Source organism: Chiloscyllium punctatum, chromosome 27, assembly GCF_047496795.1.
Source record: "Chiloscyllium punctatum isolate Juve2018m chromosome 27, sChiPun1.3, whole genome shotgun sequence".
NCBI classification, from domain to species: domain Eukaryota; kingdom Metazoa; phylum Chordata; class Chondrichthyes; order Orectolobiformes; family Hemiscylliidae; genus Chiloscyllium; species Chiloscyllium punctatum.
The window spans coordinates 70,598,658-70,625,367 of NC_092765.1; the positions used below are offsets into that span (position 1 = coordinate 70,598,658).

At 40.5% G+C, this 26,710-nt stretch overlaps 1 gene segment (V, D, J or C); it reads left to right on the forward strand.

Moving 5' to 3' along the window:
- Positions 1–5,820: 5,820 nt before the first annotated feature.
- On the forward strand, positions 5,821–24,618 carry LOC140453334 (Ig heavy chain C region-like). The segment is given in 7 exon segments: positions 5,821–5,915; positions 6,042–6,401; positions 7,557–7,610; positions 17,795–18,100; positions 21,136–21,447; positions 23,406–23,714; positions 24,169–24,618. Coding segments are annotated over 7 exon segments (1,782 nt in total).
- Positions 24,619–26,710: the final 2,092 nt, after the last annotated feature.

The following is a 26,710-nucleotide window of genomic DNA, read 5'->3' on the forward strand; positions in this document are numbered from 1 at the left end:
AGCCCTCCTGGTCCTCAACTTCCAACGCATCAACCTTGCATACATCATATCATCATCTGCTGCTTCCACCACCTGTAAACAGACCCCATCCCTCGGGGTATATTTCCCTCCGTATCCCTATCTGCATTCCGGAGACACCATTCCCTCTGCAGCTCCCTCATCAGGTCCATGCCCCTCCACCAGCCCACTCCCCACCCCTGTCACCTTCCTCTGCCATCACAGGAAGTGCAAAACCTGCGCCCACACCTCCCCCCTCACCTCCGACAAGGCCCCAAATGATCCTTCCACATCCCAGAGAAATTTATCTATACTTCCGCAGATGTCATCCACTGTGTCTGTTCCACCTGATGTGGTCTCCTTATATCAGGGAGACAGGACACTAACTTGCTGATCATTTCAGAGAACATCTCTGGGACACCCATGCCAACCAACCCCACGGCACCGTGGCTGAACACTTTAACTCCCTCTCTCACTCCACCAAGAATAGGACGGTCATATTCTGTTCATTTCCAATGAATAAATACAAACTAACCGAGCCTGAGTTTGGGATGATATTAACAGGATTTATTTTGATCGAATCATATTTTGACATAACAGGTGGAGAGATTCACTTCCTGAAAAAGCAGCTCAAGTGATATAAGCTGGCACCAAACTGAGTTTGGTCAATACTGAGGCAGAAAATACAGCATACAGTCTTGAGTGAAATAAATAAAGAAACTATCTTAACACCGGAACAAGATAGAGTGTATTAAATATGAACAAAGACACAAGTATTTTAGGATATAATAGAAAAGTAATTTATAGTATATTGAAATGCAAACAGAGATGTGAATTTGTGTCTCTACATTCTTCCTAGCTAAATTAATCATTTCAGAAATGCCTTTGTTAAATTTCATGAATCATTCGTTGGTCCATTCCATGAACTATGCTAGGTCCTTGTTAAAAACTGAACCATCACCTTCCAGGTTCACAGTGGTTGCGAGTTTCATGTTACAGCAAATTGTGAAGTTGTGCACTGTATGCCAATGTCTTAGTCAAAAATTTAAAGCAATCACAGCTCCAAACATTTATAAAATATCACTATGGATCTTCCTTGAATCCAAAAAAATTGTCCTTTTGATCAATGTTTTCTAAAATTTACTCACATATCTGTTATGAAGGACGTTTTCAAATAACTTGAAGTGCAAATGGTTCACATCAGTCGGAATACAGTAACATTTCATGTGTTACCCCACACAAAAAGAAATCAAGCAATATTCACGAGTTGCTCTAAGCAAGTCTATGATGAACTGTTTTATCAAACAAAATCATTTCCAATGTTATGAGGGCTCGTCTATCTTCTGTGCAATGGTCTGAATTTTGTGTCTGACTGCAGATGAAACTGGCTGATCTGGGTAAAAGTAGTTTGTGCCTTTCATATTGTTAATGTATATTGCTGACTTTAGTTGAATAAAGTGATGTTGTCCCAGGCATTGTCTGGCACCATTAATTAGACCATTAATTTCCACATCACTAGCCAGACTAATTAATGGTGGAGTGTATTGATCTCATTGAAACAAATGCTTGGAATATTTCCGGTGTGAATCATGTGAATTAGAGCCTCTGAATGAGACATAGAACAGAACAATACAGCACAGAACAGGCCCTTCGGCCAACTATGTTTTGCCGAACATTTGTCCTAGATTAAGCACCTATCCATGCACCTATCCAATTGCAGCTTAAAGGTCACCAATGATTCTGACTCTGCCACTCCCACAGGCAGCGCATTCCATGCCCCCACCACTCTCTGGGTAAAGAACCTACCCCTGACATCCCCCCCATACCTTCCACCCTTCAGCTTAAATTTATGTCCCCTTGTAACACTCTGTTGTACCCGGGGGAAAAGTCTCTGACTGTCTCCTCTATCTATTCCCCTGATCATCTTCTCAACCTCAATCAAGTCACCCCTCTTCCTTCACCTTTCCAATGAGAAAAGGCCTAGAACTCTCAACCTATCCTCATACGACCTATTCTCCATTCCAGGCAACATCCTGGAGACAAAGTAGGAACGATGAATTTAGAGTAGTAGCAAGTTTTCACAACAGAGAGAGATCACTTCGCCCATCGCACCTGTATCACGTAACGACAGAGCCTTCCAGCCAACACCCCATTTATAGCATTAGTGGTGCTGGAAGAGCACAGCAGTTCAGGCAGCATCCAACAAGCAGCTGCTGCTGTGCTCTTCCAGCACCACTAATCCAGTATTTGCTTTCCAGCATCTGCAGTCATTGTTTTTACCCCATTTATAGCATGTTGTCCATAACCCTGCAGGTGATAGCACTGTAAACATTCGGGAACATTGTGTAGGGTCTAATCCATTATCAACATAGATATGATCTCCAATGCTGTAAATCCTGGCTTATGGGGAAAAAACAGGGGCAGAACTGTATCAATATTCAACCAGTTGGTTCAGCCCTGAGGAGCTAATAGGCCCATTTCGAAACGTCGTTTCTCAGGACATTTTGACTATTCTTGACTTAATATCATTGTAAACTGACATGAAAAAAATGCAGATATATTCCCCAGAAATGCTGACAGCAACGTACCTTTATTCAGCCAAGATCAGCAACATGAATTAAGAAAGTTTTTAAAAAAGTTTCTTTTTACTGATTAGTGACAACACGGATTTCACAAAGTGTAAAGTACAGAGGGGAAGGGTGGAGGGTTGGTGTGGGCGATGTTCACTATTCCCTGATGTCTGGTTGCATTTGTGAGCAACAGATGAACCTGCGAACAAGATTCAGGATGTTACTGCAGGTATTTCAGCAGATACTGTGTACACGGTATTCTCCCATAAATCAGCAATGACACGAACATTTATTTTTGATGGTGTTTGAAGCTAACTAAAATTGAACAATGTGGTGGGACAAGTTCCTTTCATTTCTTTGAACTAGTAACAAGGGACACTGTCTGTGGACCTGGGGTGGCAGGAGGATCTTTCACAGCAGAATGTGAGGGAACAGAGTCACCGTTGGAAATCCAGATAGACTGGAACTTTTTCACTGGAGGGTGAGAGTTCGTGGGGTGACATCATATAAGTTTATAAAGCCATGAGTGGAAAGGTGAATGGCTCTAATTGACATGATTCATACTGGAAATGTATGAAGCTATCGTTTCAAAAATGTCACATATCAATAAATTCCACCTGACCCTCTGGCTAGCGATGTGGAAATTAATGGTCTAATTAATGGTGCCAGATGATGCCTGGGACAACATCTCTTTATTCAATTAAAGTCAGCAATATACATTCACAATGTGAAAGGCAGAAACTGTACTTTTACCCAGATCAGCCAGTTTCATCTGCAGTCAGACACAAAATTCAGACCATTGCACAGAAGATAAAAGAGCGCTCACAACATTGGAAATGATTTTGTTTGTTAAAAGAATCCATCGTAGACTTCCTCAGAGCAAATCATGTTAAGAAACTGTTTTTTTTTGTGTGTGGGGTAGCGCACGAAATGTTACTTTAATCCGATTGATGTGAACCATTTGCACTTTAGAAGTTATTTGAAAACGTCAATCACAGTAGATACACGAGTAAATTTTACAAATCATTGATCAAAGGGGACAATCTTTTTTGGACTCGAGGAAGATCCAGAGTGATATTTTGTAAATGTTTGGAGCTGGGATTGTTTTTAATTTTGACTAAGATATTGGCGAATTTTCCCTATGGTGGGGGATTTCAACAATCGGGAACATGTTTTTACAATGAGAGGAGAAAATTTTTTTAAAAGATATAATAGACAACGTTTTACACAGAGAATGGTTTGTGTGTGGGATAATCTGGTGTTGGATATTTACAACCTATAGAAGACATTTGGATAAGTAAATGAATATCAAATGTTTGGAAGGATATGGGCCAAGTACACACAGGTGGGATTAGTTTAGTTTGGGATTAGGACTGGCATGAACTGGTTGGACCGAAGGGTCTGTTTCCACGCTGTATCACTACATGACTCTATGACTATTTATCAATTTTTCTCAATATTAAACAGTGCTGTAGTGATCCTTAAATGAACTGTTGATGTTAAGGTTGTGTCTGAGACTCTGCGAATATTTCCTTCAATGAGAGGAGTGACTAGTTCTCCAGGTTACTCAACTGAAAAATAAACTTTTCTCCAGCATTGTTGCTGAGTAGATTTGTTTCTGCGGAGGCGGTAATTATGGTTTGCAGTTGGTTTTCCACCAACTAGCCAACAGTGAGACAAAATATCTTTGATCCACTGCAGAAACTCCACCTCTTTCCAGTAAATGAAACTGGGAACTCAAGGACCTTTTCTGCAGTCAGCTTAATTGCTGCCAACTATTGTATCTGGCCAATTAAAGGGAAAATGAATCAACTAAAGTAACATCCTACGAAACATGCTATATTTTCCCATTTATTCACAATGGACACATTTCACTTGGCATTTCTTCATAAAAAAGGAAAGTCACTGAATACAGCATTCACTGTCTGACTATCAGAAAACAGGACATTGACGTTCCGGTTAGTTCAGCCTGTTTATTGAGTATCTTTAAAGCTCCTGAATATGAAGTTAATGGATCCAAAATCCCACCTTGCAGTAACATTTGTTATCATCTCAAAGTAAATTAATAAACTTGAATTGGTTCAAACTCACATCACTTGTTACACCATTCTCTGATTCATGCATCTCATTAAAACTGAGTGGGTTAATACTGTAGTGGAATGGCGAATTTTTGCTGGTTTTTATGAGTTAACTGCCTCTGTCAAAGCTATTAGTGAGCAGAGAAATGTACTGTTTATGACCTACATTTGTGGTAATGATTATCGTAATACTCTCTAATTTAACCAAACACTCCTGATGTTCCCAGACAGTTACCTGCAATGGTTTAGATGTTGAGGATTTTTAAAAAATAAACGTATGGAAAGTCCTGTTCTAGTTCATTAGATGCTCTTTCAAAAGTTTACCTCGGTGTTATGTTTCACTGCCAACTCACATTTTGTTTCTCAGGCACACAGCTTTCCTTTCCTATGCATTTTAGGGTCGGAGCAATTTGAAAAAAAAAGCAAGGAGAGATATTCTGCAATGTAAGGAGGTGCTTCTAATCTCCGGGTCCAAACTGTTTAGAGACACACACTCACATTCTGAACGTAATCACTTTAGACATGCTCCATATTAGGTTGCCTAAATTGAATTTAGAAACGCAGATTAGAAATGATATGCTATTTTGTAATGTGAGAGAGACTTTGAGTGACAGCAAAAATAAAGTCACTAATATTATTGAAGCTCTTTTTAGCTTTATCTGCTTGTGGTTGAAGGTAGGACTAAAGGGAGTTAACTTCTAATTGAATATTCTAAATATAATCACTTTGGACACGCTCTGTAATCAGTTGCCTAAATTGAATGTTTAAATGTTTATTATGCATTACATGTTATTTAGTAGTGCGACAGAGACTTGCAATATCCAGGGGGGAAAGCTGGACAGTAGAAATAAAGGGAGCTAACTTCCTATTGAATTTGTTTTGTTTTGTTAAAGAAAATATTTGCAACTAGCATCTGAAACAAACCGGAAGCTACTCAAATTTTCTTCCAAAGAAGCTATTCAGCAAAACAAATATCCCAAGATGTGTATGTGTCCATGTTTAAGCAGAACCTCATGTAAATACATGATCCCATGTGTTCGGGCTGTACAAGCTGATACCAGGATCCAGTCTCAGCTTCCAGCAGGAAACCAACAGGCGGAAGCTGTCAGCCTGCCCTTTCCGATGGCCATATAAATTCTGGGCACTAGACCGTAATTTAACACTCCTGGGTCGGCTCTGTTTAGAAAGATCTTGACAGAACCGTTTCCACAAGTTATCAGAATGATTGTGTCGACAATTTTTCTCAGTTTGTTTCTGACTTTCTTATCATGTTAGTGTTTTTTGTTCAGTCTCTCTTTGTTACTGTCTCAATGTTAGTCTACCGCAAGAATGTAAAAGACTCTGCCATCATTTAATCTGCATTCATGCTCATGGTTTATTTGTTTTCTTTTTAAAGGTGTCCAGTCGGAGATTGTGTTGACCCAGCCAGAGGCAGAGACTGGCCGTCCCGCAGGCAGCCTGAAACTGACCTGTAAAACCAGCGGCTTCGATCTTAGCAGCTACAACATGTACTGGGTCCGACAGGTTCCCGGACAGGGTCTGGAGTGGCTGGTTTACTACTATAGTTCACACAGCAATAACTATGCACCAGCGATTAAGGGTCGATTTACTGCGTCCAAAGACACTTCAAACAACATTTTCGCGTTGGACATGGGGAACCTGAAGATCGAAGACACCGCCATCTATTACTGTGCAGGAGACCACAGCGAGAGGAACCAGGGCTGGACCCGTTCAAAAACTGCTCGAGGGAACATTTTATCAATTCCATCATAATCTGACGGTCAGTACGAGTTTTAAATACAATTATACCAACTGCGATCTGAAGCAGACCTCAGGCTGCCCCTTACAAAACGATGAAACAGGAAATGTACCATTTAAACTAGCAAACTGGTGACACAATGGGACAATGTTTTGGGCATGTCATATGTACTGCTAACACTTCCATCAATTAAATGCTCGACAAAATGTTAGTTTTAATATATCTGACAGCTCAGGAAATCACTGCTAATTGTTATGTCAACTATGGCATTCATTGTAAACATGATCAGTACGAAATGGCTTTCAAATGAAAATTGAGACCACGAGTAAAGAACAGATAATGAGTGTACTGGTCTCCATCATTGTGATACTCCAGTGGGTCACAGTGTTGTGCACGGCGACATCCTCATACAATAACCACTGACAACGATTGATCTCAAGTTGGTGATTTCTACAGTGGCAGGAGCGAGAAATAATGTGAGATGCAATTTAAATGCAATCCAGTAGTCCTAGTTTGTACAAATGTATAATTTATTTCTATCTTCTTCGTGTTAATTGTCAAGTTAAATGTAGACCAAATTTGGAAAAGTATTCCAAGCTTTCAAAGTACAATGAAGAGTAAAAGCTGAAATAATGCACCAAATCATTTTAAGAGGAGGCTGAATCACTGCTTTCTAGGAAGTGAACAAATTGTCTGCATTTTATGGTTTACAGTCTGACATAGTATTTGACACAACGTGTCTCACAGTGATATAACTGGGGTGACACTGCAATTATGATCAAGACAAAAACCTATTCAGCCTCCATTGTTTGAACTTAGTCAGTGATTACTTCGACAAACCGTCTGAACCTACAGTGCAGTATTAGTTCTGTGGGGTTTAATGCCAGTATCACTATTTAATTTGTAAAAGTGTTGGGTAATTATCGATACACCAGTTGGGGATTTTGAGAATCAGCTCACGTGTTACTCTGTGAAGTATAAAACAGTATGACAATTTATCAAGAATGATCAGAATTGAATAGCGCAATTATGTGATGAAGATTTATCGTGACTTTATTTTGCCTGTGGTTCTGAACATTTAAAATGATGGTAGATTTTTGATTTGTTTTATTCAGAACTAGTTATTGTGTGACCCAGTCCAGAGAATGTAACACTGTGACTATCTTGATTACTGGGGCCAAGGGACCATGGTGACAGTGACTTCAGGTAAGAACTTTAAACTTTCTTAGTGACTTTGTGAAAAACTTTCTATTCATGTGACTAATTTCTGAATTAAATGAAACTCAGATTCTGTGCTGAGTTTGGTTTGGTTCGGATTAATTATTATTCACACTGATTATAGACTTCAGTTAAGGCTCAGCAAATAGTTATAATGGTGATGATGGAGTCAGTTGCTCGGTGTTCTGTTTTTTTGATCAGATGGACATTCTGTGTGGCTGGGTTACTTGAAACACTTAATGTCTCTTAATCAGTCAGCTATAAATAATGTTTAATGTCAGTGACACCCTGACTGTGAGTTTTATTATCAACAACAAATGCAAGAATTCAAAGATGTTCGAGATATTACCAAACATGATTAAAATATGCTAAAATATCATTATTCATTTCTTGAATACATGTTCTTACCATGATTATATTTTCACATTTATTTTGTTAATTAGTTGATGACAAGCAGGTTAGAAACAGTCATAGAATTTTCTTGCGGTGCTATATTTCATTCTGTTGATTAGATTCTGAGTTTGTTTTACTTGATTCTTTTGAATTGAGTTGATTGGAGTTTGGCTTTGTTTTAGTTGATTCGGTTGAACTGTGTTGATTGGATTCTGACTTTGCTTTTACTTGGTTTTGTTGAATTGCGTTGATTGGTTTTTGAAATTGTTTTATTTGATTCTGTTGAATTGAATTGGTTGGATTCTGATTATGTTTCATTCAAATCTGTTGTTTTGAGTTGATTGGATTCTGATTTTATTTTCCTTGATTCTGTTGAATTGAGTTGATTGGATTCTTATTCAGATTGTGAAATTGATCAGCGTTTTCATGCTTTCTGTACTTGGTGTTTTCTTTCTGGTGAGGAGATTGACTCTCTGGATTACTGTTCATTACCAATATTTGTGAAGTTCTTTTGTTTTTCATGAATCATTTCTGCATTTGTTCAACTTATATGACACATTTTTCTCTGCTTGATTGAAAATATTACATCCATTTGTTACGGTCTTAAAACCAACTTAAGGCAGAAACCCGGAAGTGAGACATGAAAAAAATAAGTTTTTAGTGCATTGACTTTTTTAAAAAAAACTCAGTTCTAATTGTAAACTAACTGAAAATTTGGGACTAAAATCTGAAACTGCAGAATTGATCAGATTATGTAATTGAAACTAACTTAAAATTATAATGTGGTAATATTTGTCCATTCAGTAATTTTGTTTTGACCATGAAGTGATTAATCAAAATATGCCTTCAACCGCTCTACTGTGTGCTGCACAGGATTGTCATGATCAAGAAGGGTGTGCAGGTTGGAAATAAGTTAAACTGTTGCCAGAAACGTTACAGCTTTAAGTGTTAAGTTCCCTCACAAACAAGGTTGCTGTTATGACTTGTTATTTCTATTAAATTTAATCATTAGTTTGCTTGATACTGAGTAGCTTTGTTAGACTTCAATTTGTTTTTTTTTTGTGAGGTTACATCATGTTCTTGGTTCTGTTGAAAATGTTTGCAGAACTAGTTCTGCCGCAAACACAGTGTTGTGATCTGGTGATCGTTGATCTGTTGAGGAGGGTCTGTGCTTGGGTAACATTAAATGTGTTATATTTGGGAAACCGTTTCTGGTTTCTACAATGATTTTGCAATGTTAACACGGTTGGTGACAGTGAACCGCTCCAGGTTCCTCATTCAATGCAATCGGCATGCGAGTTGAAATTTCATAAAGCCTATTATTAAGTGAAAGGCAAATCGCAAAGGTTTTAGAAATGAAGGGAAAACAGATACCTTCGGGCGCCATTTTTACTTGAAATAAATAATGAAGGATTAATCTAATCCATGCTTTACAATCCAAATTCAGAAGTCCACTATCTAGTTCAATCACAAGGTCTGTCTTTAAACAGTTTACAAGTCACAGAGAAATAGAAATAGAATTTCAAAAGTCTGATGTTCCAATAGTTCTTGCTCTTGAGCAAAAATGCCATGACTGTTATAATTGATCAAGAAACACCTTTCAATTCCGCTGTACACTACATACATATTTTTCTGGCTGGAAAAGATCATTGGCAAAGACCATTTGGAAATTCTGCACAATTCTATGAAGAACTGATCAGTTTCACTGCTTTGATCAGTTTCACGCGTAACTTGAGTTAATTAATTGTTATGTCCCTGATTAAACTGGATTTTCAGGATAAAAATAAAACATTAACTGAATTATTTAATCTGCACAGTGTTTTAGGTGTTCCCAATCAGTGCATTTTAAATAAATAGTTACATTTTACAACAAAATATCAAGTGAAGTCATTCTTTCGGAAACAACTGCTATAGTGAATTATGTGACCAAGGCCAAATTTCGAATTAATTAAAATAATCTACCCATGAACTCACAGGGCAGCATGGTGGCTCAGTGGTTGGCACTGCTGCCTCACAACTCCAGGGTCCCAAATTCGATTCCACCCTCTGGTGACTGCCTGTGTAGAGTTTGTACATTCTCCCTGTGTCTGCGTGAGTTTCCTTCGGGCGCTCTGGTTTCCTACTACAGTCCAAAAGATGGGCAAGTCAGGTGATTTTGCAATTTAGCACAGCCGTAGTGTTCAGGGATGTCTAGGTTAGAGTGCATTAGTCAGGGGTAAATATAAATTAAGGGGAATGGGTCTGGGTGGGCTACTTACTGTTCAGAGGGTCAGTGTGGAATTGTTGGGCCAAATGGCCTGTTTCCATACTGTAAGAACTCTATTCTTAAAACCATGGGAGTACTTGCTGCAAATGCAGAGAATTCATTTTACATCGATGTGTTCAGACGTATGCAGAGTTCACAAATTTGCAGAAGACATGAACTAGAGGATAAGAGAGCACATTGTTTATTCAGACACTGAAAATAGAGTAATATTTATTTTAATTAATATACTTGACCGATTTATTGCAATGTAGTGATCGGAAGGAATCTGCTCACATTAGTTAAGTGTGATAATCATTTAGATTAGATTTCCTGCAGTATGTATCGGGCCATTTGGCCCAACAAGTGTACACTGACCGTCTGAAGAGTAACCCACCCAGACCCATTCCCCTACCCTATATTTACCCCTGACTAATGAACCTAACACTATGGACAATGTAGCATGACCAGTTCACCTGACATGCACATCTTTGGATTGTGGGAGGAAATCCACACAGACACAGGGGAGATTGTGTAAACTCCACATAGGCAGTCACCCAAGGCTGGAACGGAGCCTGGGTACCTGGATCCGTGAGGCAGCAGTGCCCACATTTACTTAGACATCCGTTAAAGTGGGCAACTCCAGACAGAAGCATGTTTTCAATTCATACCTTTTTAAACATTTTCGTTCATTAAAAGCAGTTAACAAGAAAATGACCTTGCCCTGATTCCTTCAACAGAAATGCTTTCCACACTGGAATGCAGTATTGACTTTATGCAGTGCATTAGTCCTCTGGTTAGTTCCTCTGATGAATGTTCAATTACAGTGAATATATTTGACGTGAGGAATTGAGCAATGTATCCTCTAGGATTAAGTCTGTTGTACAGTTTGTTTCAGTGCTATCTCTGATTAACTTGTCAACGGTCCTGACCATTTGTAAATTGTCCAGTACGGATACATGAATCTCAGACAGTTCAATTTCATCTCGCGCTTCAAAACCACTTTTATCGGCCAGAAATACAATATTCGATTAGGTGCCTCAGAATTGAGAGCCCTGACTAAGTTGTTCCAATCAGAACGAACGTTTCAGGAACAAAAGGCAGATAGCAAGAGTTTTGAAATTGGTTGTTGGCAACAAGAGATATTTGATTGAGTGAGGCAGAGGGAAATGTGCTGTATATTTTCTTTGTGCCCTCAGTTATGCAGGACATGTTTCGTGGCACAATGTAGAATCAGAATATTTTTGCATCTTATTATTTGAAAACATATTATCAGCTTTTAATGTCACTGGCAATGGTTATATTACTCTACAAAACATTTTAATCTTTTTCAAACGAAGGAGACGGTCTGGTGCAGCAACATTCACAGGGGAAAGAGGAAGGGAGTTCGAGGTTGGAATCCAGTGACAGTGAATTGATGGCAATGCAATTCCTAGTTTATTCCTCTGTAGTTCCCATAGAGTTTGAACAATTTGGAGCTGCTATCAAAGTACTCTTGGATAAATGTTGAAATGTTACTTTCATTGTACAAACATTCTGGAACAATCCCTGGTTGTTGGAAGATGTTAATAAAGGTGTTTATGTACTGTCAAAACAGGTGGGCTGTGTTCTCCGTGATAGTGTCAAGCTCATTGTGTTCAGGTCTGTTGTGATGTTGTAGTAGTATCCCTGATTCTGTGCCAGGTGGCCTGTGTTCACTTGCAACCTGTTAGAGAGGTATGTAACACCATCTCTTATCAGGTTACTTCAGTGCAGGAAAGCAGATTGAAATATTTGGGTGTTTGTTGGAATTCCACTCACAGAGGCCAGTGAAATCTATTCAATCGCTGTCCTGACTTGTGTCTCTTAGATATTAAACAGAATTTTGGTGGTTAGCAGCTTTTTCCAGATCAATATTTGTTCACAAGCTTTTGGGCATTGCTAGATGGGGTTAATGGAGTCAGTGTTCAAAGAAATCCCAGCTTTTGACTTGCTGTTCTAACAATATCATTTATAACTAAACCAGAATGAATCATTTTGGAAGCATATTTGATGAGATTATGCTTAGGCTGTTTTACTTTATATTAAACCAGTGCTGTCGCTGAATTTGATTGTTCAGTACGGTGGGGGTTCCGCTGAATCCAACACTTGCAGCAGATGGAGATAGCTTTTCAGTTGGTCTTCAATTGCTATCTCAGACCATCCAGTACCTCTGCTTAGAATCCTTTCTCGAACAGGAGTCAAGCCAACGTAATCACTGTTTATCTCAACAGGTGTGAGCTCTTGTGTCAAAAACATGAAAACAATTTGGTGAAGAGGGGGGTCTCTGGGTCCGAAAGGTTAACCTTGCCTTCTCTCCACAGGAGCTGCTAGACCTGCTGAGTTTCTTCAGAAATTTCTGTCTTTTATTTTGGTTTTCTAGCATTTAAAATTTGTTGTTTCATTGAAAAAAGTTCTTTTCGATTAAACACGTTCTTCGGAGAGAAGATGCATTTGACCAAATTGTGAATGTTCAGAGATATTAAATATCAGAGAAGCATTGAATTTGAGCACCCTGATCTCGAGCTGTAGTTTCACAAGAAACTATTATGAAGTGACAACACACTCCAGAGTGCAGTGGCTGCTGTAATTGGGTGGAAGTTATTTTGCTCACTCAAATAGAGAATGTCAATGATCCCATTACAAATAATCAACAGAAGTTTTTTTAAAGCATGTGTGAAACAATTAATTTGTTGAAATATTTTAATAAAAAGTGTTCACCACCAGTGCTAGCTTAATGAATGACACAATGATAGGAAGGTAGGGGCAAGAGGAGGGCACTCAGCCCCTCGAGCTGTTCCACCACTTACTTAGATCATGGAGCATCTGTGAGCTAAATCCACATGTCTCCCTTTGGCTAAAACTCTTTAACACCTTTGATTAACAAGCAAAAACTATCCCAGATTTATTGATTCGACTGCCCATAACAAAGGGAGACATTCCTGTGAGTACTGTGACACAATGAGGCTGGAATTAATTGCTCATGAAAGTAAACTTTAAATCTCTGACAATTTCCAATTGAAACATCCCAATTATCATATTTCATTAATTTAACACTATACTTCCCTGGAATAAAGAAATATAATGTGTGATTGCCTTGCTAAAAATGAGGGAAGCTTCATTCCTATTATATGATTAAGAAATAGCTCTGTTCATTCAGTGAAAACACAGTCAAATCACACAAAAGGAAACCATGTCATCTTGTGTAGACACACAAGTGCCTCAAATAATTTACAATTCTTCCAGTGGTTGTTTGAATCTCTAGACAGGTATGGAAGTGTCAGACTTTTTATATTGCCTTGAGAAACCAGTTATCATCAGTCTATTTGAATTGCTGAAGTTTGTGTGGTATTAGCACATTCACAGCGCTGGTAGGAAGTGAGTCCCATGGCTGTGATTGAGGAAGAGGAAACGGGCAGGGAAATAGTTGAGAGTCAAGTTGAAGTCTGATTTGGAGGAAAGCTTTCAGGAGAAGCATTTACATGCATGTGCGCCCTTATCCTCAAGGATCACAATTTTGGAACATGCTGTCGAAGGGACATGCAAAATGGAAGCTGAAGAAGGCCCCTCGGCCCCTCTAGAAGGTGATTCCATTCATGGGATCATCATTAATCTTGCTGCTCACCAGTCTTCCCAACACACTGATAACATTGAACCTGATTGTTTACTGTTCAGCAAAAGAATCGTGAACCTTTGGAATTCTCCACCACAGAAATTGATTGAGGACAAAACATTAAATGATTTCAATCAAGAGATAGATTCCTTCAATTCTTAAAAAAAAAATGCTACAGGTATGTGGGAGAAAGGGAAACAGGCTACAATATTGGTTGAAAGCCATGAAAACATTGAATGGGGCATGGTTTGTAGGTTTGTAAGTTTGCATGTAATGCCAATGTTGGTGGTATAATTGGCAGTGAAAGTCATCTAAACGTACAATGAGATCTTGATCAGCTGGGCCAATGGGCTGAGGAGTGGCAGATGGAGTTTAATTTAAATGAATACGATGTGTTGCTTTTTGAGAAGATAGGTCAGGTCACAACTTACAGAGTTAATGGTAGGGAACTGGATAGTGATGTTAAACACAGGACCCTGAGGGTTCAGACTCATAGAGTCTTACAGAGTTAATGGTAGGGCACTGGGTAGTGATGTTAAACACAGGGCCCTGAGGGTCCATACTCAAAGATTCTTACAGAGTTAATGGTAGGGCACTGGGTAGTGATGTTAAACACAGGGCCCTGAGGGTCCATACTCAAAGATTCTTACAGAGTTAATGGTAGGGCACCGGATAGTGATGTTAAACACAGGGCCCTGAGGGTTCAGACTCATAGATTCTTGAAAGCGTTGTCTCAAGTAGCTAGTGTGTTGAAGGTGTTTGGCACATGTACCTTCATTGGTCGGAGCACTGAGTGCAGGAGTTAGGGCTTCATGTTGTAACTGTCCAAAACATTGGAATGAACTGCCAGTGGAAGTGGTAAATGCAGAGATAGGTCCAACATTTAGAAGACATTTGAACAGCTACAGGAACTGGATTGATCTGGATGGATATGGGCCAAAGGCAGGCAAGTGGAATTAGTTTAATTTGGGAACTCTGGTCACCATGGATGGGTTGGACCAAAGGAACAATTTCTGTGCTGTACGACTTTATGACTCACTGAATTTATGTTGGAGTAGGCTCAAAGTTGGAAGGTGGTTAGCAAGTGAGGGGCAAGATTGGGCATGTGGGAGAGTTTGGGCTGGTAGGCTGTGAGGTGTTGGCTGGCTGCTGGGTAAGCTTGCATGCACTCGATCTGGTCTCAGGATAATTTGTTCGAATTGTGCTTGGTAGGTGAGGGGTAGTTTGAGATGAAATGCAGGAGGTCTGTCTTTGCCAGACAGGTTTATGGAGAGGTGGGCAGGATGCCAGGCTGGTTAGTGTAGAGGTGGGCAGAGTGCCAGGATGTTTCGGGGGTGGAAGGTCACTGAAAGGAAGTGACAGGTGGACGTGTTGTCAAAATGCAAAGCTCGGAGTCTGGCAAAATGGTAGGTTATAAAGCACAGATGTGAAAGGAGCTGGGATGCAATGTACACAGGTTGACTTGGGTAAGATGAGAGGTCAGTGATCAAGGGCTGAGGTCATGTCTTGGGTAGTGGGCTTTTGTCAGAGGTTGTGAAAATGATGGTGCCAGGTCCTGTCAGGGCCAGATTCACCATGGGCCAGGTGCAGGGCGGCAGGTGTGTAAATGAGTGAAAGGAATTGAGATCATACGTCCATCTGGAATATAGAATATAGAACATTACAGTGCAGTACAGGCCCTTCAGCCCTCGATGTTGTGCTGACCCGTGGAACCAATCTGAAGCCTATCTATCCTACACTATTCCATTTTCATCCATATGTTTATCCAATGACCTTTTAAATGCCCTGAAAGTTGGCGAGTGTACTGTTGTTGCAGGCAGTGGGTTCCATGGCCCTACTACTCTCTGAGTAAAGAAACAACCTCTGACATCTGTCATCTATGTTCTCTCCTGCTAGCCATCACTATTCAAGGAAAAAGACTTGCACTGTCCACCCTCTGTTTATCTTTTATGTATCAATTAAGTCACCTCTCAACCTTCTTCTCTCAAACAAAAACAGCCTCAAGACCCTCATCCTTTCCTAATTAAACCTTCCTGCCATACCAAACAACATCCTGGTAAACCTCCTTTGAACTCTTCCAAAGCTTCCACATTCTTTCTATAATGTGGTGACCTGAACAGTACACAATACTCCCAAGTGCGGCCACACTAGAGTTTTGTACAGCTGCAGCCTATCCTCGTGGTTCTGAAACTCAGTCCCTCTATCGATGAAAGCCAACACAAAGTATGCCTTCTTAACAACTCTATCAAACTGGCTGGCAACTTTTAGGGATCTATGTACATGTTCACCGAGATCTCTCTGCTCAGCTACACTACCAATATGGATTGCCTTGGATGTGTTTCGTGTGATAGGGGTTGTGTGTTCCGGGCATGAATGGGTGTCTCGCAGGGTAGGGTTTGTCAATGTGAGTGGAAATTTAGGTCTAGACAGAGTAAGTGCAGTGGTTAGTCTGAAAGATAAGGTTTGGTGGTGAACCGTGTGTCAATTTGATAGTTATGAAAGTTAAAGATTACTAGTTCATTTCTCAAATCATATTAACGTAAATACTCAGCTGTAACACTCCAAAGTCTCTGAACCTTAATGGCCCTCCATTTTTCAGAGGCCTCCAGAATTCAGATAATTGTAAATTAGATGTTTCAACTTCCAGACAATTGGCATGAGTTCAGCCGTGACAGCTATCCTCCCAGTCCCAGTGCTCAGCTCCTGCCTGTGCTGCTGCTGCAGTGACCTTCCTCCCAGAGAGAACATTCTGCCTTGCATTGATAAGTGAGGAAGGCTCACTGGAGCTGATTTCCAAGTATGGGGACAGCAAACACGAGGGAACACAACTTTAAAGTGAGGGGAGATAGGTATAAGACAGATGTCAGAGGTAGTTTCCTTACTCATTGAGTAGTAAGGGTATGGAATGCATTGCCTGCAACGGTAGTAGATTCGCCAAGTTCAAGTGCATTTAAGTCGTCATTGGACAGGCTTGGATGCTGCCTGAACTGCTGTGCTCTTTCAGCACCACGAATCCAGAATCTGGTTTCCCGCATCTGTAGTCATTGTTTTTACCTAGGCATATAGATGTACATGGAATAGTGTAGGTGGGATGGGCTTCAGATTAGTATGACAGGGCAGCGCAATATCGAGGGCCGAAGGGTCTGTATTGCACTGTAATGTTCTATGTTCTATGATTCACTCTGATTTCTCTCCGGGGGTACTGCCAGCTGTTGGGTATTTCCAGCAGCACGGTACCTAGTGGGACAGCACGCTGGTTCCGTGGTTAGCGCTGCTGCCTCACAGTGCTAGGGACTCGGGTTCCATTTCAGCCTTGGGTGACTGTCTGTGTGGAGTTGGCACTTTCTCCCCATGTCTGTGTGCGTTTCTTCCCACAGTCCAAAAATGTGCAAGCTGGGGGAATTGCAAATGTTGTGTTCAGTGATTTGGGAGGTAAGGTGCATTAGTCAGGGTTAACTGTAGCATAATAGGGTAGGGGAATGGGTCAGGATGGGTTACTTTTCAGAGGGTGGGTGTGGACTTGTTGGGCCAAATGGCCTGTTTGCACACACTGTGGAATTTCGAGGAATCTGCATTTCCTTGGTTTGTATTTTGTGAAACGTCTCTGCTCTTCACAGCAATCCAGTGAAAGTGTCAGTTGGTGAGATTTTCAAACAGTTACTGGGGTGAGATCAGGATGTTCTTCTTCCGAAATTATATGGTAATGGTCAAGGTCGAGGGCATGTTTCTAAAGAGGGAACCAATGATCATGATCAGCAACTGGTAGGAAACAAAAATAAACTCCAGTTATGCTGTAGACTTCAGTGGGAGCATACTGGCAAACGTTCACGGCTGAGGATGTATTTGAGTAACTGATGAGGACAAATGAACAGAAACTAACATGCTCAATTGGTCATTCTATTGTAGCGACACCATCTCCCCCCACGCTTTATGGCCTGGTCTCCTCCTGTCAGGAACACGACACCGGTTCTGCGACCTTTGGTTGTTTGGCGATGGACTATTCCCCTGACGTCTCCAAGGTAACCTGGAAGAAAGGTGGGGAGCTAATCACAACTGGATTTAAGACTTACCCATCAGTGAGAAACAAGAAGGGATCCTACACCCTGAGCAGCCAGTTAACCCTGCCCGGGTCAGCGGCAGATTGCCCCAGCAAAATCTACTGTGAGGTTCAACACAGCGGGTCACACAAGAGCAAAGAAATGCCATGTCCAGGTACGTGTTGTGGGAACTGAGATAAACAGAGCATCTGGGATTAATATGAAGAAGGCATTATTTATAACCGTTTTCACAGAATCACCTTATACAGCACAGGAAAAAGGCCCTTTGATCCATCCAGTTCACGCCTATCAATAACAGCCATTTAACTCTTCCAGTCTCATGTGCCAGCACATGATCCATTGCCTTGTGTGACTTGCCCTTGCAAGGATGCATCTCAATACTTCATACTTATTATGAGGGGCTCAGTCTCTACATGACTTATAGGTGCTGAGCACCAGACTAACACCATCCTCTGTTTAATTTGGTTTTCCCCTGAGGTCCACTTGGAACGCCCTGGCCTTACCTTCACCCTGTGCCCCTGAGGCATTGATCTCTCCATCAAGGGGAAAGGTTTCATCCAGTTGACCCTGTCTATGCCTAAAATAATTCGAGACATCATGATAATCTTCTCCCTAATTCTCCTCTGCTCCAGGGAAAACCCCTGTCAATCTAAACTAGTTTCATAACTAAAACCCTCCAACCCAGGCAAGATCCTGGCAAATCTCATCAATACTGCCTTCAGTGTAATCATATTCCTTCCATAACATGCACACAACGCTTCAGTATGGCCTAACCAGTATTCTCTTAAGTTCCAGTAACATCTCCCTACTCTTCATTGTCAATGTCTCGGCTCATAAAAGCAAATATCCTCCCACTTTCTTAGCCTCTTTATCCAGACGACACAGTACTATAGGAGATCGGTGGGTACATGCACCAAAGATCCTCAGTCCTTTCCAGGGTTCCACCGTTCAAAACGTCACACCTCACAGATTCTTCTGCCGAATTACATCACCCTACATTTATCCAGAATAATTTCCATTTGCAACTTCTCTTCACATATAACCAACCCATTTATATCCTCCTGCGATCTAAAGCCATTATGCTCATGACTTACCAACATGACAGCTTTAATTTCATCTGTGAATTCACTGGTTAATCCCCTAAATCTGAGTACATAGATTTCCAGTCACGCAGACACCCGATGACTATTATCCACTGCTCCCACCACTCAGCCAGTTCTAGATCCAATCTGTCAAATTAACTCAGATCCCATTGGCTCTGATTATTGCTGTCATCTGGACATCGAGTTATCTCTCTGAAAACTACTATCAAATTGTTACACATGACTTCCTCTCAATAAAACCGTGCTGAAAATTGTTTTTTTATCTTCCAAATGAAGACTAATTTCACTTCTCAAAAGTTTCCTTACCACTGAGACTAGCTTGACAGATCTGTGTTTTCATTATTTATGCTTTCCTTCGCCCTGCATAACAGTGCAACGTTGGCTGATCTACACTCACTTGGCACAACTGCTGTGGCCAGACAGGAATTCTAAATTATTGTCAGCGACCCAACTATTTCATCCTTTGCATCGCTCAACCGCTTGGTATACTTTTCATCTGCCCTGGAAACATAACCACTTTTCATTCAGCAAGACAACACAGAACATCACGTCATGTGTCCTAATTTCTGCAAACTCCATCACAACACCCCTCCATGATTTCTGTCCCCACATTGTCCCTCTTACGAGTGGACACTGGCACAACATGTTCGTTTTGACCACAACCTAATCCTCCGACTCCACTCCAATAATAACACTTAATGGGCATTACTGTTTCCCGAGTAATTCTTTTATTCTTAATGAACCTGTAACTTTTAAAAATATTTTCCTTTATTTTGACTGTTATTATTTTCTCATTGTCCCTTTTGCTCTTCTAATTCCTTTGTCTTTCAAACTCCCCCTTGCACGTTCTGTATTCCATACTAATTTCTATTGTTTTGAGATTTCAGTTTAGACCGGAAGCCTCCCTTGTTTCTCTTTATCTCACCCTCCATCCCCTTTGGTGTCCAGAGCCCGAAGCATTCTTGATCCCATGCAGTGGCTTCCTGGGAAATGTCCTCCCTGTGATTTTCCTATCTCTTTCTTAAATGTGTCACACTGCTGTGACTCAGATTTACCAATAAGTGTCAGTTTCCAGTCCACTCTGGTCAAGTCATGACCTGATCTTACTAAAATTGTCCTTCCCCTTTTCAGAACATTGGGCCAATTTCTATTCCTTTGCAGTACAATCTGAAATCCAATTGATTTACGATCACTGTCTGCAAAGTGCTCCACCATTGAGGTTTTACCCACTGGGTCGACTTCATTCCCTAAAGTTAAGTCCAGGTTCATCCCTCTCTTGCAAGGACTGTATTAAAATTCTCAGTATTAAACACATTCTTTGTTAAAATATTCTCCTGGGGTCATTTTCAGAATTCTGCTCCCTCTAAATTTTTGACAAAATGAAGATCCAAGCCTATGCTGAGGAAGTTAAAAACCTCTTTTCTCATTCCCCTATTCAATTTACATTTCTCTGAAATTTGCCCATGTATCTGCACTTGGTCTTTTGGACATACAGTGAGGTCTATCGTGCTCTCACAGTAATTATGTTTGCTGTATTTTGGTTTTGAAGTACTGTCCATTTGCTTTTGTTCGAGGAGGTATCCATGGTTTCATTTCTCTTTACAGCCTAAAATACTCTTGTCAGAATTGCGACAGAAGCAACATTCTGTACCGCACACCCCCAGCCCCCATCCTTTTCCATCTTTCCCTGTCTCGCCTGATGGCACTCAATCCTGGAATATTGAATAGCCCACTCCTGCCCCGCTCTCAATATGTCTCCGTGATAGCAACCGTGTCATTTCCTCCGGTAATTCACCTGTCTTGGTCATCAGACTCTGTCATTAAAACGAATACCATCCAACATTGCTATCTCCCTTCTGATGTTACCGGCCTATAGTTTCTATGTCTCCTTGACTCCCTTGCTGTGTCCTATAATTTTAGCCTTTCACATTGTCCTGCTGATCTTTCTGTGTGGATCCCAGCTTCTCCAGCACTCTGCACAATTATGATTCTTGTATCCATTAACCACAAGAAACCTTGATATATGAGAACTGATTGTATTTGTTATGACATTCGTCAGATAATTTATGCGATGTGTTTCCGAAAGGTCCAGGTCCTCTCTCACCAACTCTTCTCCTAACTGTGAGCTCCAGTGAAGAAATCGCAAGCAGCAAATTTGCAACCATCGTCTGTTCAATCATCGATTTCCATCCGAAGTCAATCTCCGTGATTTGGTTGCAAAATGGCCGACCCTTGGATTCTGGCTTCTTCACGTCTCCCGTGTGTGAGGCGAACGGCAACTTCTCGGTGACGAGTCGGCTGATGGTCCCTTATGGTGAATGGTTCAACAGCGCAGTCTATACCTGCCAGGTCACTCATGGAGAGAACACTCAAAGTAAAAACATCACCGCACTCCAGGGTAAGAGACACACACTGAGAGAGCTACAAATCACTCTGAACTCTGATGTGAATCAAACATACTAATTTATCAGGCATAGTAAACAGCACGGTACAGCTTCTTGTTTCCCAACATGCCACGTATCTCATTTCAGTTTGAGTGTTACATTAGCATTGCTCATAATTCAACATTTTGGCAAGTCAGAAAAGCATGTTTCCGCTGTTTTGAAGATAGATATATAGACAGAGAGCTTTGTTAAATAGTTTGTTGCCTGACCATGCTGGGAAAGGCATTCAGAGTGCTGAATCCTTGCCTGGTAACCCCTTCAAAGATAGGTTTGGGGGTGGAGGGGGAATATTGGAGAGATATCTGAAACATAGAAAATACTGAGAGACTGAGGTCGAGTGAACATGGGATAGATGTTTTGACTGGTAGGCCAGACTAGGACCCAAGGGCACAATCTCATGGTCAAAGGGGCACCGTTTAGAACTGAAATGGGGAGGAATTTCTTCAGCCAGAGGGTGATGAGGCTCTGGAACTTGTTGCTGCAGAGGGCTGTGGAGGCCAGGCCATTGTGTGTATTAAAGCCAGAGATCGATCGGCTCTTGTTTAGTATGGGGAGAAGACAGTAGAATGGCTTTAGCCCGAAATGTCGATTTTCCTGCTCGTCGGATGCTGCCTGACCTGCTGTGCTTTTCCAGCATCATTCTGATCTAAACTCTGGATTGGCTGAACAGCCTTATTCTGATCCTCTATCTTATGGTGTTGTGGTCTCAAAATGACGTGGTTAAAATATGCAGTGACCCTTACTTGAAAATAAATCAAAATGTGTTCAGTGCTTGATTCCCTGCTCAGGAATGACCTGTTGGCCTTGGACACTGTACGACATCGATTTTTTATCTGGTACTGAGCTCTTTCACTTCATTTATGGGACCAGATCACAGACCAAGTGGGTATCACATCAACTGGGATAAACGTGATCTCACTGAGCTTCTTTAAGATGCTCTCTGTAATTAGTGGATGAGGCAGGAGAATAAATTCTGGTAAGAACACTCCAATAGGGATGAATGAACTAGGAACTCGAGACAGGCTGATTTAGCCTGGTTTGGGGTGGCGATGTTTACACAGTGAGTAGCGGATGTCTATAAAACTAATGTACATTTCCATCGCGTTTGTAGATTAATTTAAGACATTTTTGTTTGTTTTTTTTCTCCCCTGCTCTATGAAGAAATTAAAAAATGCACCTTAGTAAATAAAGTGAAAGTACAGACCAGTCATGAACTAACTGAGTGGAGGGAAAGACTTAAGGAGATGGGTGTCCTTCTCGATATCCAATACTGTAATCAATGTCTTGTTTTCCGATCTACTCCAAACTCAGCTCACGAGGAACAATGACATAAATTAGAGAATGACATCACACCAATAACGCAAAGTATTTTTGATCATTAAATATAATGAACAGAATTTCCATGGCTGTTCACCGCTCCTGTAACACGATAGAACCCTGTAAAGAGAATAATTATTATTTATTGGAATTTGTCCAAAATTTGGGTTGTGATTTGGCAGTCAGTGTGACCAGCAGCATTTGCACCTAAGGGTTATGAACATGGAAATGAACTCATTATATTCAGATTACTCTTGTCACAGTATCAATAGATTGTCTTAAGTGAGAGACAAACTCTGAAAGAAAGGTAATTCCATGGGTTACATGATGGTATCTTCGATGAGTTGACTTTTTTCACAGGTTTCACTTGTTACAAAGCCAGTGTTCTTTAGGAATAATTACACAGGGTATGTTATAGATAATCACAAATGCTTTCACAAAGCAAAATGCATCAACAATAGTAAGCATCGTTTCAGCAATAGTTGGAGTTGCCATTTTGAAGGTGGTGTCTTCACCCTGTGAAGAAGGAATCTGAAGATTGGCTGTTTGTATCATAAAGGGGCATTTTTCATTGACTTTGATTTTTGTTTCATAGAAGATACCGAGTGCCACCCTAACACCGTTAAAATCCTCCCACCGCCAGTAGAACAAGTCTTACTGGAGGCGACGGTGACGTTAACCTGCGTTGTGTCCAATCTTCCTTCTGGAGTCAATGTGACCTGGAAACAAGAAAAGAAGCCTCAGAAAACAGAGATTGCTGACCAGCCTGGACAGAATCCCGACAGCGTGATCAGCAAATTAGACATTTCTACTGAAGCCTGGCTGAGTGGCGTTACTTTTGAATGTGTGGTATACCATCAGAATCTACCGACTCCGCTGAGAGACTCCATCCACAAGGAGAAAGGTGAGCGGTGAGATTAAAGCACAAAGGATCCCATGTGTAATCCAGATCCAGTTACATCAATGGTAGGCTTTGTTTGGTAATGACCAAACACCGTTGAGAGGATTAATGATGCATCTGAAGGCAGGATAGCTATGTAGCTGATTAAGAAAAAGATGGACCAAAGGATATTGTATTCTGATTCAGTCAGATAAAGTGGGAAGGAGCCTGGGTTTTGACGTCACCATCAGCAATGACAGTTGGACAGAATGTCCTTGTTGTGGGCTGGAAACATGGAGGCAACTTTCACATTAAACTCGACCTTTTTTACTGGACAGAATGTGTACCATTCTGCTCCTTTAGTAAACAGAAGTGAATAAATCCCAAATTAAACATGGTGTATTTTAATATTTAGTGAAATTGTGATATTGGTTCAGGATTTTTTGGTTGATTTATATTTGTCTCAAATATTCTGCAGTGATTAATCCGCTGGAGCCATCAGTGTCGGTCCTCCTGCCACCAACAGAAGAAATCTCCGCTCAGAGGTTTCTCTCCCTCACCTGTTTAGTGAGAGGTTTCTCCCCCCGAGAGATCTTCGTCAAGTGGACAAACAATGACAAGCCGGTGAATCCCAGTAACTACAAGAACACCGAGGTGATGGCGGAGAGTGACAACATCTCCTTCTTCATGTACAGCCTGTTATCCATTACAGCGGAGGAGTGGGCCAGCGGTGCTTCTTACTCCTGTGTGGTGGGACATGAAGCGATTCCACTGAAGATCATCAACAGAACAGTCGATAAATCCAGTGGTAAACCGAGTTTCGTAAACATTTCACTTGCACTAATGGACACTGTTAATTCATGTCAATAAAAATCTCAAAGTTGCATTTAATAATTCAACAGTAGTAATAAAATTTTTTTTTCTTCCAGTTGTGAGTTAAATACTGAATTAATTGTTTCTCACTCTGACTTACATTGCATCTGTGTAGTTAAAGTGAATTATTAACAGGTCTAGGACGAGTGTCTTGTGCAGTTAATGTTCTCTGCTCAGATACACCCTGGGTCAGAGACAGAGTAAAGCTCACTCATTGCAGGATTCCACCAAGTACCTTATCCATCCTAAATCCCTCTGTGACAAAATCTGACAATGTCCATTTTATGTCAAGGGTAGAGCACGAGTTTTGAACTTGGTGTTCTTGATTCCCCCGATTGGACATTCTTACAAAATTCAGGTCAGTTTTAAACTGCCACATTGCACCAATTGGAAATGTAAATTTAAGACACTTTAAAATTAAACTTGATTGGAACATACCAATTGTAAAGAGTGCAGAACAGTTTGAATGTCACCTTTGTTTCTGGGGAACTTCCAGGGATCTTGCACCAGCGCATGACAGAATGTATCTTCACTTTCACACCAAAGAGACTCGACAGATAAGTTGTAGTGGAGCAGAGGGGAGGGGAACGTTGAATGGTCTGTCCTCATGCTCCCTGTGCAGAGTTTTCATGGTAGATGTCCTCTGTAATGTAACCCAGTTACTAACAGGAACAGTCAGCTTCTTGCTTACTGTCCAAAGATTTAACATTTCCCTGCAAAATAATACCTTTGAAGCATATTGGACACGCTGGGCTCTGTTAACAAATGATTAACATTGATTCCCATGATCCAAAACTGTTGTTTGCATCGTCCCGGTTTGAATTCCATAGTTTTGTCTCAGTTTTCTGGAGCATATGGGATCAATTCTGGTATTTGAATACCCGATAGCATTTTGTTTCACATACAGAACACAAGTAGACATTTTCTAATAAACATATTCAGAAATGTTATCAGTGGGGATTTGAACTCACGCCTTTTCTCTCAGAGACAGAAATTCTATCACTGCAACAGAAGAGTTGCTCATAAAACGCTTATCTCGCCACGACGATGGGAAATGTTTCCTACAACACCAAAGTCAAATCTAATTATGGGCAATCCATTAAAATTAGAACAATAAATTAGAATAATAAAAATTGCAGTCTGGTATAAGAACAGATACAGAGAGATGATCGCAAATACACATGTAATGACACATATACGGGCTCTCACCTAAAGACACATATTTATGTGCACACTGAAATGTGCATATAGATAAGATGTCACAAACGCATACTTGCACAGAGCCACACATGCAAGTAGTACTTGAACACTCACCTAATCTCATACAAAAACTCACATACACCGAATGAAAATCATTTGCACAAATGAACAGGGGTACTCACACATAACCATGAGAAACATAGACACACGGTAACACACAAATGGGCATGAATACATATACGTTCATACAGCACAATGCATACAGACATAACATGCATGAACACACAGATACAAATTTTGAAAAATGTCCTCCCACATGTCAACTCACACAGGTATGTAAATGCACAGAGATAATTATTAATATCATTATTTTCCCATTTTCAGAATCACAAACATACGATGACAGAGGCAGCTTAATTAGTTATTTTTAAATCACATTGATCAGCATATAGACATTATCACACGTACACACAAATTCAGAGTCTCACATGCAGACACACAAGTGCATAGGTTAACAAATAGAGGGGTGTTTATTAAATAAGGATAATGGGCACAAGCATCAGCAAACAATAACACAAACAAGCTTCTCAGGAGATGGTTTGGGAAAGATTGCCACACAAGCAAACATCATCATATAAATATAAACATCCATCAAAACATAACATTGTATGATAACATTTATTCAGCATAAACATGAAAATAACCCAGTGTAGGTAGGATCTGAAACAGACACATAAGCACACATTTTAGATAGCACTAATGAAAAGTGAACACTCACAAAGACATTACAAGATAAGCATAAGCAGCAATGAAGTGGCATATTAGCGTGATGATGCTTACGCAATGTGAAAAGACCAAAATTTAGGTACACAAACACATGAGCACACCAGCAGTAAAGGAACAGGAATATGTTTATTCATGCACAGACTCCAACATGGGCAAGAGTG